Source organism: Phaseolus vulgaris, chromosome 1 (genome assembly GCF_000499845.2).
Source record: "Phaseolus vulgaris cultivar G19833 chromosome 1, P. vulgaris v2.0, whole genome shotgun sequence".
NCBI lineage: Eukaryota > Viridiplantae > Streptophyta > Magnoliopsida > Fabales > Fabaceae > Phaseolus > Phaseolus vulgaris.
In genome coordinates, this window is record NC_023759.2 from 30,842,050 (window position 1) to 30,854,000 (window position 11,951).

General features: G+C 32.3%; 1 protein-coding gene across 9 annotated transcripts; it reads right to left on the bottom strand.

Annotated features, from left to right (window-relative positions):
- Window positions 1–456: 456 nt before the first annotated feature.
- Window positions 457–11,325, bottom strand: LOC137813910 (stomatal closure-related actin-binding protein 3-like). 9 transcript variants are annotated; one of them, XM_068616385.1, is made up of 14 exons: window positions 10,845–11,101; window positions 10,647–10,678; window positions 9,199–9,501; window positions 8,754–8,882; window positions 8,420–8,512; window positions 6,218–6,358; window positions 5,591–5,659; window positions 4,742–4,825; window positions 3,562–3,742; window positions 2,695–2,808; window positions 2,483–2,541; window positions 1,711–1,845; window positions 1,271–1,420; window positions 457–816 (listed from the first exon to the last, which is right to left on the bottom strand). In XM_068616385.1, the coding sequence occupies exons 3-14, from the start codon at window positions 9,481–9,483 to the stop codon at window positions 784–786; spliced, it is 1,473 nt and encodes a 490-aa protein (XP_068472486.1). In that variant the 5' UTR covers window positions 9,484–9,501; window positions 10,647–10,678; window positions 10,845–11,101; the 3' UTR covers window positions 457–783. The 9 variants fall into 9 exon arrangements, with proteins under 9 accessions (XP_068472486.1, XP_068472482.1, XP_068472478.1 ...); XM_068616381.1 differs by having other exon boundaries at window positions 9,199–9,745; window positions 10,845–11,081; XM_068616377.1 differs by lacking the exon at window positions 10,647–10,678 and having other exon boundaries at window positions 11,071–11,325.
- Between the last annotated feature and the right edge of the window lie 626 nt (window positions 11,326–11,951).

The following is an 11,951-nucleotide window of genomic DNA, read 5'->3' on the forward strand; positions in this document are numbered from 1 at the left end:
TTTAAAGAAATTGATTTACTAATATCAATATTGGTTTACACAAGAGAAAGCAACTTGTGTGATTTAAAAGTTGAACGAGTTAAAAGAAATTGACTTACTAATCTTTCATAATAAATTAAAAATTGAAAAAAATAAACAATAATAAAATTAAAAAGGTAATTTATTTTTTAAAATTATGGATTCAATGTTTATTTAGTGAAAATTTAGGTTGATTTACTAACTTCCCACCTTGATAATTAATTAAGATGACAGCACACATCTCTTTAAGAATGATACTCAATTCTCACTGTTTACAAAATTTCATTACTTACAACTACAATTTTTATTACTTTTAGCAACAATGGAACCATTAGATCAATGGATTTTAGTAATAAGAAAAGAATACATCTAAAGATAAAGTTTATTTTTATCCTTAAGCAATACTCACTTGGGTGTTAATCACTACTTTGTTCCCAATTTAAGGATGCATGGCAAATTTACTTGCCAATAATCTTTAAGAAATTTTGGTATATACCATGTTTGGGATGTGCTTTACATTACAAAACAACTAGCACATGCAAATTAGCCACAATGAACAAATGAACTAATAATTATAAAAGGTTGAGCTTGGAACAACATGATTAGGCAAATAAAAAAACATGCCTAAAACAATGCAACTCAATTAGTGGAAACCCAATCACAAATATGAAATCACATCTTTCTTTAACAATACCACACATGTATACTCACACCAAGAGTATGATAAACCTCACGTTTGTAGGAAGAACTCAGTTAATTTTGCTTCTACACTAGATCATCTGGCCCACCAAGCACAACCTGTCATTTAGAAAACAAATACCATTTTTAACTTGCATCAAAGTAAAGGATCCATTTCAAAAAGGAAATGTATGATTTTTCATCAAAGCATTATTTTTTTTATAACTAATTTGTCTCCGATGTCATTTATCGAGAAAATGATGTATTTTAATAAAATTGTTTAAACTACACTGATTGTGATAGAGGAAGTGCTACTTTTATCATTTATTGAAACAATTTTACTACAATACTTCACTCTTTCAGTAAATGCATTACTTTTATCTCCTACAAATATATAGAGAGCAAATTATTTGGGAGCAAAGTATGTATAAAAAAACTAATACTTGATTGAAATTGAGAATTTTAGTGAATTTAAATTAAAAATAAATAAAACTGCAGTCATGTTGGATAGAGGTAGGATCTAAAGAATGAGACAAGAAAGTCAACACATGAATCAGATGAGAAGGGTGCATACATTGCAATCAAGAGCATATTTCCTGGCAATCATGATGGCTACATTTCTTTCTCTCTCTGATTCAAAGGTTAATACAAATGAGAGACCTTTTCTAGCTTGCCAAAACAATGCCTTCGCTGCATTACTGACATCACTTCTAACTCCACATAGCTATAGTTGAATAAAAATGTTAGTTAAAGGGTATTCAAATAGAGCACTTAAGTAGATAATAAACCATAAAAAAAACAGTACACCAATGAACTATTGCAATTCGATAAAAACATTTTATTCTTTATCTAGGTTGTCTGTGTTAAATATAGAATAGCAAGGAGTAATTCTGTACTGGGAAGACATTGACACTGAAAGTGTTAATTCTTATGTGTGAATTTGGGGGCAGATGAAGAGCCTTTAACTTTCATGTTGTCAGACACAAGAACAAGGTCTGATTGCCAAAATAGTACCTGCATTGATGGGGAGTAAATCTCTCTAGCTTTTGTAATCCAACCTCTGCATAGCTTTATCCTCATCCTCCCCACATTAAATGAATGAGTAGAGTGGGATGAGTGATCTTTTCCATTCATTTGAGAAATAACTACCTGTGAAAGTCCAATACAAACTCAGAATTATTTTCCCACAAAATGTCCGCTACCAAAACCAAAACTTCCTGCTTTTTGCAGATAAAAGAAGTGTGTGAAAAGGCGGAAGTACATAGTTACACATACAAAAAATGAAACATTAAAGGGAGTTATAACACATGTACGAAATTTACTCATTAGACCAGAATGGTTCAAGGAATGCAAGGCTCTCTGGCTACAAAATATAGCATCCACCTTTATCAAACTCAGGAATGGCATATCAATAACTTATGGTTTATCACCAAATACTGAAAAACTTGCTTGCAAGTTTGCAACAATTATAATATAGGGTGTGTGGGAGCTATGAGAGAGTACATGAACGGAAATAGGAAAGGGGTGTTCCATCTGAGGGTCTGGAATCCCGCATCAAGAACTAACGAGCAAATTTCTCAACCTAGTAAGCAAGACTTATAATGTTTGTTGAATTATAGGACCAAACAGAATTTAAATCTGCTTTTAAATACCATCTTTAGAAATAACTGTGAGAAGACAAACAGATATTTTATAATATTTGTTGAATTAAATGACACTTTTTCCACAGCCTTTCCTGCCAGAAATAGTTAAACTACTGAATCTAGAAAGGATGTAGAAAACATACATTAAAATCAGCATTAGATTTTCGTAGAAGTGACTCCACATGGCTTCCGAGTCCTGAAACTGTTACACACAGATAGGTAGCTGTAAGCCTTTGTTTTCTACTTCTGGGTGCATTAATAAATATTGTCAGGTACAACATATCCCCAACTATGCACACTTGAAACAGAAATAATTTGCTGGGAAAAGCAAAAGGCCAGGCCATAAAATACTAACCAGCTTGAACGGGATTAGTTGTAAGTGTAAGTTTTTTCCCATTGGAGACAATATCTACTTGTAAGATTCTCCCTACATCAGAGGGGTCAGGAGCATATATTGACTTGATGGCACCTGAGAAATGAAGGGAAACCAACTTCAAACATCATAAAAAAACAAGATCAACTAGCTGGAGCCCAGTAAAAGAAACAGCAGCATAAACAGAGTCAATAAGATATGGCAAACATTATTCATTATAAAGGTTACAAATAAAAATAGATTCCACCGCCAGATTGGAGCCATATGTCATGTAAAATCAATGAACTAACTAATAGCAGCTAAACGTGGCAGAAGTAAATTTGAGAAGTTATATTTGTTGGATTGTAAAAATAGGATACATAACTGAAGAGGATTTACCGAATATAAAATTCCTCAAGCCACTTAATTGAATAGGATCGATACCATGTCAAAACGAAATCAACCCACAAGATTAAGCTAACATGTGGAGGCCAAGAAATTGATTTATATATGTCTTGCACACTCGTCCACTTTACCTTGTCCTTAAATTTAATTTAGTAAACTAAATTTGCAGTTAGGATAAATTGAATCCTCACTATTTGAGTTAAAGGGTTTGATACCATGTCAAGGACCAACCATCCTAAAAGCTAAAGCTTTTAGGCAAAGGCACATGAATGGTTTTTTTTCAGGAAATATTTTATCCCCTTAATTATATTAACCTATTCTCATAAGAATAAGCCAGACAAATCATGAATTGATTTGTTCTCTTCAATTATATATAATAATATTCCTAAACTGGGTACACAAATGATATTTGTACATTTATAATTATGAGTAATAATTTAATGTAGATGACATGACTCCAATTACCTGAAATAACTTCCCTCCAACTGCCTTCAGACGACAAGCGATACCACTGTAAGGAACATTTAGAAACATGTGGCACTTCATCTGAGCAAGGCTGGACTCGAAGATATGAACCCAAAGCTTCAGAACCATCTAACATGTATAAGCGAGATTTATTTTCCTCGTCCCTCTTGCTCATGGTTAGCTGGCATAGATGAATGAAGTTATTGCAAGAAAAGTATATTTATAACACGTATAAATTATAGTTTGCAAACCATAGTTTTATCAAATAGACAAGAAGCTTGTATTAGTTTCTATTCAAAACGTTGGTTTGAGAACCAAAATCATTCGAACATGACCAAATCAAGATTTTGCCAGACATGTTATTTGAGTTAAAATTTGGGTTTATTTTACTACAGTGGGGCTTTTTTTTTTTCTTTTTTACTAAATGTTAACGTGTCAAAGTCGTGCCAATTTGGCACGACTTCTGCATATGAAGTCGTGCCAAGTTGGCACGACTTGCTCCATTTTTGTAATTTTTTTTAAACGAACCTCATTTTGGTAAAAAAACAAAAAAAATAGCCTCACAATGGTAAAAGAACCTAAAATTTGGTTACTATAATCCAAGCAAACAATTAATGATTGATTCAAATTGAAAGAAAAAAGAGGGAGACAAGACAATAGAGGACAACTGAGTCAGTTTCTCCTTTGCAAATGAAATAACAGATGGACTTTACAGAAACTTACCATACAAAGACAGGGAACAGTCAAAGATTAGCATGTTCAAATTTAGATGATTAAAATTTGTATTTCTTCCCTGCTTATCACCATTTTCATCACATTCAAGAATTATATTTTTTGCTGGTACAATAATTATTTTTTCTCTTCAGCCAGTTTACCATAATTTTTTCCTTCCAATTCAATTTGGACACATCTATCCTTAATAAAAAAGAAACAAACTGAAATCTAGTCCATGCATTATAAGATTAATTCATAATTTACTAAAAAGTAAGAAAAAGTTGACAGTCATTTCATGGTTAGGGCATGCCAGAAGCCTCAGTCGGAAAGCATACTTTTGAGCTAACCCAGATAAATTACTATTGTCCTACCACGTGTTATGTATAAGACTGCCCAATCAAATCTAGTAAATTTGATAATAGATTTGATAGTTAATTTGAGCAGGTAAAACTAGTTATCAACAAACCTCTTTCTGAAGCTTAATTGAAAATATAGACTTCTCTCGAATTTGGTCCCTAAGAGCTCGTAATTCATATTCCATGGCCATAACCTGAAATCATACATTGTCATATTTCACCATTATGAAGAATATTTAAATTGTAACACAATCTAGTAATGATGTGCCTAATTGCACATGCATTGGTTCAAGTTATCCCAAATGATATGACGAATATAAATGGAAATTTAAATATATTTAGGATACAGGTATAGGCTATAGCAGAGTATATTAATTAACAGCACTGGTAATATCACACACACACACACACACGTAAAGAGTAGAAAGAATGAAACAAAGGATATGCATTGGCAGCGTAAAGTATGTTTACAATCATCTAATCACAAACTACCACATATACAGTTTTTTTTATCCTGATATATAATAAACTTGTTGACTTTGACAATAATCACCCTAGAAGTCACACTAAAGCTGATTTTTATTTGGTTGACAATATAAAAATTTTCACACTGAACATATATATCCGTTAAACTCAAAATGTTAAAATACCAGAATTCTTCAGATATGGTATGGTCAATTTTACACAATTCAAACCAAATTTCAGCATTTAATGACAATTATATGCATTTCATATATTTCAAAATCAAAATTTCCCATTTTGAAAGGTTTAATTAAGGTGAAAATGTAGTATCTAAGCATGGTGTAACTACAAAAGTATAGAAGAATTGGAGTTAATTCTTCTTGTCAACATCTGGATAATTTTATTACTATTATTATCATTATTATAAAATGAAGAGCAGTGAAGTTAAGCAAAAACTACCCACTAAAACAGTATTGAGGGGGAAAAAACCAATTCACCTTGCTTGGCTGATGTAACAGTTTGATTCTTCTAGCCTCTTGAACCTCTTCTATTAGTCCATCCACATCCTAACAATGAGGAAAATTAGATTATATACTTTACATACTAAACATAATAATAACTATATATCAATAATGCATCTTCAGAGATTTTCCACATTCATAAACATTACAAAATGAAGGATGATATAACATGATATGAAGATATTATGTAAATTACTAGCAAAGAACTACAAACAGGGTAGTCTGAAAACCCGACTTTATATTTTCTTTTTTACCGCTCCTACCTTAGTATTTTTAAGCATTGGATTTTTTCACATGTATAAAAGAATGATTTTTTCTAAGTCAAATTTGAATAGGTGATGAGGAAATTAAGTTCATAAGAATTCTTTAACGTATACAATCCCTATAGGAAATGTTATCTTCAAGATGTGCCCATCATACACAGAGAACAAACCCCTCTTTTCTGTCCTTAAATTGTATTATTTAGTATTTTTTGCCTACACCCAAACATATGATTGTCGTGTAAATTGAATATAATTATATTGTAAAGTAATGCTTGATTATGAATTCATTAATCCAAAATTGTACACAAATAAAATTGCCTAATCAAACAACACTTAGTACCTGTGGTTTAGAAGCTTGGGATGCTTTTTCTTGTTCTTCAAGAGCCTCCCCAATTCTGAGCACCACTGACCTTGCGCTTGCAATTTCGGCACAAGCAAAAGACTTCTCTTGATTAACTAACTTCTTAGCATCTTCAGAAGCCTACAAAACACAGATGGATTCCATTTTTCTTGTCAAAAGATATTTAATAAATCAAAGAACGGGAAAATCAAAACTATTTCAAAATGCCACGGAGAAGGAAATATAATTGCAATGCTTATGGTTGTCTAAATGAAAAACTAGTACTCTTAATGAATATTTATCACCATGGTTTCAAAACATTAGAATTATAATTAGAAGAGAATACATATCACAATTTTTTTTTGGAGTGACCAACTTCCTTTCCACTATCTTACAAAGTAGTTTAGGCTAATCTCAACCATACAAAACCAGCTTGTTAGGTAAGGATTGTCCCCACTTATATGTTGTATTTTGGCACCATCGCTAGTTGATGTGGGACTTGAGTTTTTCCCAATGCGCCCCTCACATCCAACACTTGGTACATGTATAACATAGTGAGTGTGACCCTTTTAATGGATTTATGATAGGCTGTGCTATCATCTTAGAAAGTGGTTTGGGCCTAATTCATAAAATGTCAAGGGAACAACAATGATCTTGTGAAGTTGACCTGAAAAGGAAGGAACCAATTTAATGCGTGAAGGGAACCCTTCTACGACATTGGAATGCCTCAACTAATTTATCCAATAAGATAATTGTGTTCTAACAACGACCATTGAACATATATTCTAATCTTTAGGACTTTATTGTTTAAAAAAAATTATCTTTTGCTTTATTCTTGTTAATTAATGGAGTAATCTTGATGGTTTGTTCAAAGTGAGACAAAGATGTTAAAAGAGAGAAGATTTAATTTAGCAACATTAGAAGATTTGCTTAAAGCAAGGATCTTTTCACTTAAGCAAGCTCAATCAGGCAAGAAGATTTAAAGAGAGACCTTCACTTAAAGCAAGGCTTTTGCTAACTTAAATGAGGAGATGAGAAGCCCATGAATATCTTTTCTTTCAGCACATTTGAACTCTTATAAATTAAGACCCGGTGAGAAGCTTTAGAGAACTTTTGGTGAGCAGAAAAGATCTTATATTCTCAAAGCAATGGCTGGAAAACATCTCTCCAAGCATTCATCATAAATCAACTTTAGATCATAAAAAAATACTCTTTAGTGAGTATGAGTGCCTACTTTCTCTTTTTGTTAGGATTGAACGTAATAAGATCCAAACTCATGTAAGCACTTGATTTTAAATTTATCAGAAGATTATTTCAATTATATTATTCTTCTCTATGCCTAGAGTTTGTATTAGTTTGGTCACCTTTTAATTGATTAATTGGGATTTGATTAACATTGGAAAATACTTTTAAACCTAGATTGTTGTGAAAAACACCTAATTGGAATTAATGCTAGAAATAGTCTGATTTGTAATTAGGCATCTTTGAAATTCTTGATCTATATTGTTGATTCATATGTTATAATTTGCAAGGGATTGAGATTATAGTCAATTAATTTAACTTCATTTTCTTAAGGACTTTTAAGATTTGAATATTTAAGAGAGTTAATGATATGATTGGGATTTACCAAGATATATTCATTTTGAAGTAATTTACATGAGAGGTGATTTTGTGAGACTCAACCCTAACATATTTACATCTTAGTTTATCACATCCTATCCTAACAATCTTTGTGTCAATTGGGCAACAACCTTTTCATTTCAAAGTTTGATTTTTTTATTCTTTATCTCTTTATTTTATCTATTTATATTTTACTGTTTATTTTTACTTTATTTAAAACAAAATATTTAATTTTGCAAAAGTAACAAACAAATTAAGTACTGCGATAGTCTCTTGGATTTCAAAACTTGGACTTAGAATCCACTTTACTTGTGGACTTGGTACACTAGCCAAAATCCTTACCACAATAAAGTTTGAAACAGTTTATTAGCAAATAATACACAAACACATGTCAAACCATGAATTGTATAATTATTGTTTTACAAAATGTAAAAAAACAGATCCAAATGAATTTTGGAATTTGATCAAAGCATTAATAGTGAAAATTCAGAAATTAGTCAAGTAAATTAAACTATGAAATAGCAGAAAGTTTTGAAGGAGATTGTATAACAAATTACAAAAAATTCAGATATCGAAGAAGACCTGTTTGAGAAAGTTTACTAGCTTCTTCACTTCAAACTTTTCTTGGATCAATTCTCCTTCATTTTGAGTCAACTTAACTGCTAAAGCTTCCACCTACGAGGAATATATTGTTAAGTATGAATGCTTAGCATCAGTAACATGAATTGAAGAGTTAAAGTAATTTTCCTCATGCATTTTGAAATAGCTTCCCAAACACGCTCCAAAAAAGTAAGTCAGAAAACTAAAAAAGACAGTGAAGACTTGATTTTTGTCTGGTCATCAAATGGAATGAGATAACATTTCCAACTTTGAACAATGTAGTGTACTCAAGATGAAATAAGATAAGATAACAAACCATTGAGATAGCTTTCTCCACATCCTCTTTGTTTCTTCCTGCAAAATGACCTCTTAAAGATTCTAGTGCATCTCTGAGTTTTTTCAAAAGAACATGTCCCTCCAAAGATGCAACGTCTCTCAGCTTTGCCTGAATTTTCACACAGAACGGAGGACGGGGAATCATAAGAAATTGAGAAAAGAAAAATGACTCATATTAACTACCAAAAAAGACACGGATGAACTATGATTTGAAGTCAAGAACAAACTTTATGTCAACAATGGCACTCCTGATTGCCTAAAATCTAAAAGAGATCTAACTTGAACCTGCAATTTTATTATATTTTTGCTTTGAACTAATGTGTATTTGACAGAACAGGGGAGTGTTGAAAATAAATTGGATATTTATATTTAGTAAAGGAAAATAATCAAATAGCAGACCATAAGCAAATAATAGAGACAGAAACCTCGTTAGACAACTTAGCAGCTGCAGCCAAGTTCTTGTCAAATTTACTGGCAAGGTCACGAACTGAGATACGCTTGTGTTGGTCTGACAAATTGGAAGCTTCTTGTTCAATAACATCCTTCAATGAAGGACCTTGGTTTTCCTCAACTGGATCATCCAGAATTTGATTATCAGCTCCCAGTTTGTACTTCGGAAAACTATCATAAATAAAGCTCACGTCAGCTGAAACTGGCGGAAAAGCCTCCATTGGCATCTTGATTTCAACTTCCGGACTTATCTTTGTCATGGTGAAAATTGGTGTAGTCTGGTAAAAAACATATTGCAATATAGTATGAGGCCTTCGATAGAGAATGTATAAGTAGTCAAAAGTTAACCAAAATTTAAGTTAAACAATAAATGTCTTCGTTTAGCTGAATCAGATTGAACAAGCTCTAGACATTCACTCTTCTTCTTCATGCATATGCACGAACTTTAAGAAGCACATCAAACACATTTGATTATGCGGGAAGGACATGCCAAATTCATGTTCATGCAAGTAGGTGATCAAACTACAATCAAAACATAAGCAGCATAAGTTCATCACGGTTGCCGATAATCTGCAACTGCCAATTATGAATGACATTGCAAATTAAACCATCCTCATTCTGATAAGAGAAAAGAAAGACTTAAAAAAGTGTTGTTACCAAAGATTAGACTTTGAATGAGGATAGAATCTTGAAATGTTATCACCAAATATTAGAGTTTGAGGCGAAGATAGTTAGATTTATAAAAGATGCAAGATGAGTTTAGACTAAAATGAACATCTCATTTGACTCAATTTAGTTTGAGCAGAAAAAGTGACTGAATACATCAATTGTCAATTAATTCATATAAAACTAGAAACGGGAAAAGTACGGGATTAATTAGAAGAAAAATGACGTAGCAGCAACCATTACTAGTAATAGTCAGAGGGAAAGATTAGAAGCAACAATAACATAAAGTAACAGTTATGTTGTGGTTGATTATTAATCTCAAAACGTTGAAGTGATTTATTTCCTATATTTAGTAAAAAGTTGAGAGATCAAGCGCAGTCACCGTGCCAACAAGCCTTCATCTTACCAAACTACATTATCAAATGAAGTTTCAAATTAGAGCAGCAGTTCCTCATATAGAAACAAAAATCAGATTAAAAAAAAAACAAGGTTTCTCCTACCCCCAACAAACACGCAAAACCATGAAACCACATAGATCTACACAACAAACATGAAAAATAAATAAAAAAATTAAGAAAAAAAAGGAGATAAACAAAGCCAAAGCATTGATAATTCGAGATCAAACAAAAGGATTGCCCGTCAATAACACCAACATCTAAAAATGCATTTCTGAACATCGTCAAACCAACCCACATTCCACAATTTCCGTTCTACTTCAATCACAAATCCAAGAATAAATAAAAAGGTAAAATCTTACTTTTTACTCGGCAACACTTGTAAGTAAGGCCACTGAAGCAAAGAATAGAAAGAAAAATGAAAAGCAAAGTGAGAGTGAATGGAGAGCAAAGAGTTGCATGCACCCAAATGGAAATGCCAGAGAGAGAGTACAACTAGAAAGAACCCACATAAAAATAAGAGCAACCCAACAAAGAGAGTGATTAAAAGAAAGAGTTACCACTGCTGAAGCCGGTTGCAGGTAAGCAAAAAGTGAAAGAGACAAAGCAGGATTGAAGTTGAAGAGTTACAAGAAGAACAGAAGAAGAACAGAAGGATAAGGAAATGGGTTGAGAAGAAGAAGAAGAAGAAGAATCTAAAGAGTGGCCATTAGCGTTGCTTTATGAAAAGGTTAAAAAAGAGAGAAAGAAGAAAGAAAAGAAGAGTGAAAGGAAAAGCTTGCAAACCTGACTCATTTGTCTCCCCTCCCAACGACTTGAAATCAATTTGTTTTTCGCTAACTGCATCATTGTTACGCCCTCCCCTCAGGTGGGGCCATCCTCGGTCTCCCCACGCGCCGTCCCCACCTCCGCCGTGCCCATCTATAGTGGGAGATGTGGACACGCGCGCATGCGCGCGCTTGGCCATATTATCCGACCGTACCGTAGTTTTTATTTTCTATCTTAACGTTGTTTTACAGCGGGGACTGCTGTTTGGCGGGTGTTGTTCTTTTGACTCCCTTTTACCTCATAATACCCTCTGTCTTTCTCCTATTGACGCATATGCCACCACCTGAGACAATAGATAAAACATGAAAACAAAAATTATAAAAGAATCTTCAAAACCGAACTATTTTTTAGTTTACATTTTGTTTCATAATTAGAAGCTTCGGATTTATATTTCTACATGAAAAATAAAAGTTACTCTTCTTATATGGCAGGAAGTAACTTTAATGTCCTTGAGAGCTTTCTTTATCATCAATATTGTGTTGTGATATGATCTATGAGGTTTGTAGAATGATAGTAAATATTGTTTAATATGTATCTTTCTCTTATAATGGATCTTTCTTTATTGTTGTTTATGGTTAAAATTAAAGTTAATTGATAAGTTAATATGAATGTTAAAGTAAAATTTTGTATTTCTAATGAAGTTAATTATATCTACAAATGATTAACTTGTTAGTTTTTTAAAGATTGATTTCGATCATATCTTAATGATATATCTAACTATATTATTGTGGAACACTCGATTATTATTATCGATGATATAATTACTTAAATCATTTTTAAAAATAAATTTAAATTTTATTTACCTCGATCTTTTTAAAAAAAATATTATATGTACGGAA

What these genes read in the sequence shown, in the direction of transcription:
- LOC137813910 (XM_068616377.1), bottom strand. Translation starts at nt 11,133, where the DNA reads ATGATGCAGTTAGCGAAAAACAAATTGATTTCAAGTCGTTGGGAGGGG. An exon ending in AGGGGAGACAAATGAGTCAG is followed by an intron (nt 9,502 to 11,070) that starts GTTTGCAAGCTT and finishes GTTTTTTACCAG; the next exon opens with ACTACACCAATTTTCACCAT. An exon ending in AACTAATCCCGTTCAAGCTG is followed by an intron (nt 2,542 to 2,694) that starts GTTAGTATTTTA and finishes TGTGTGTAACAG; the next exon opens with TTTCAGGACTCGGAAGCCAT.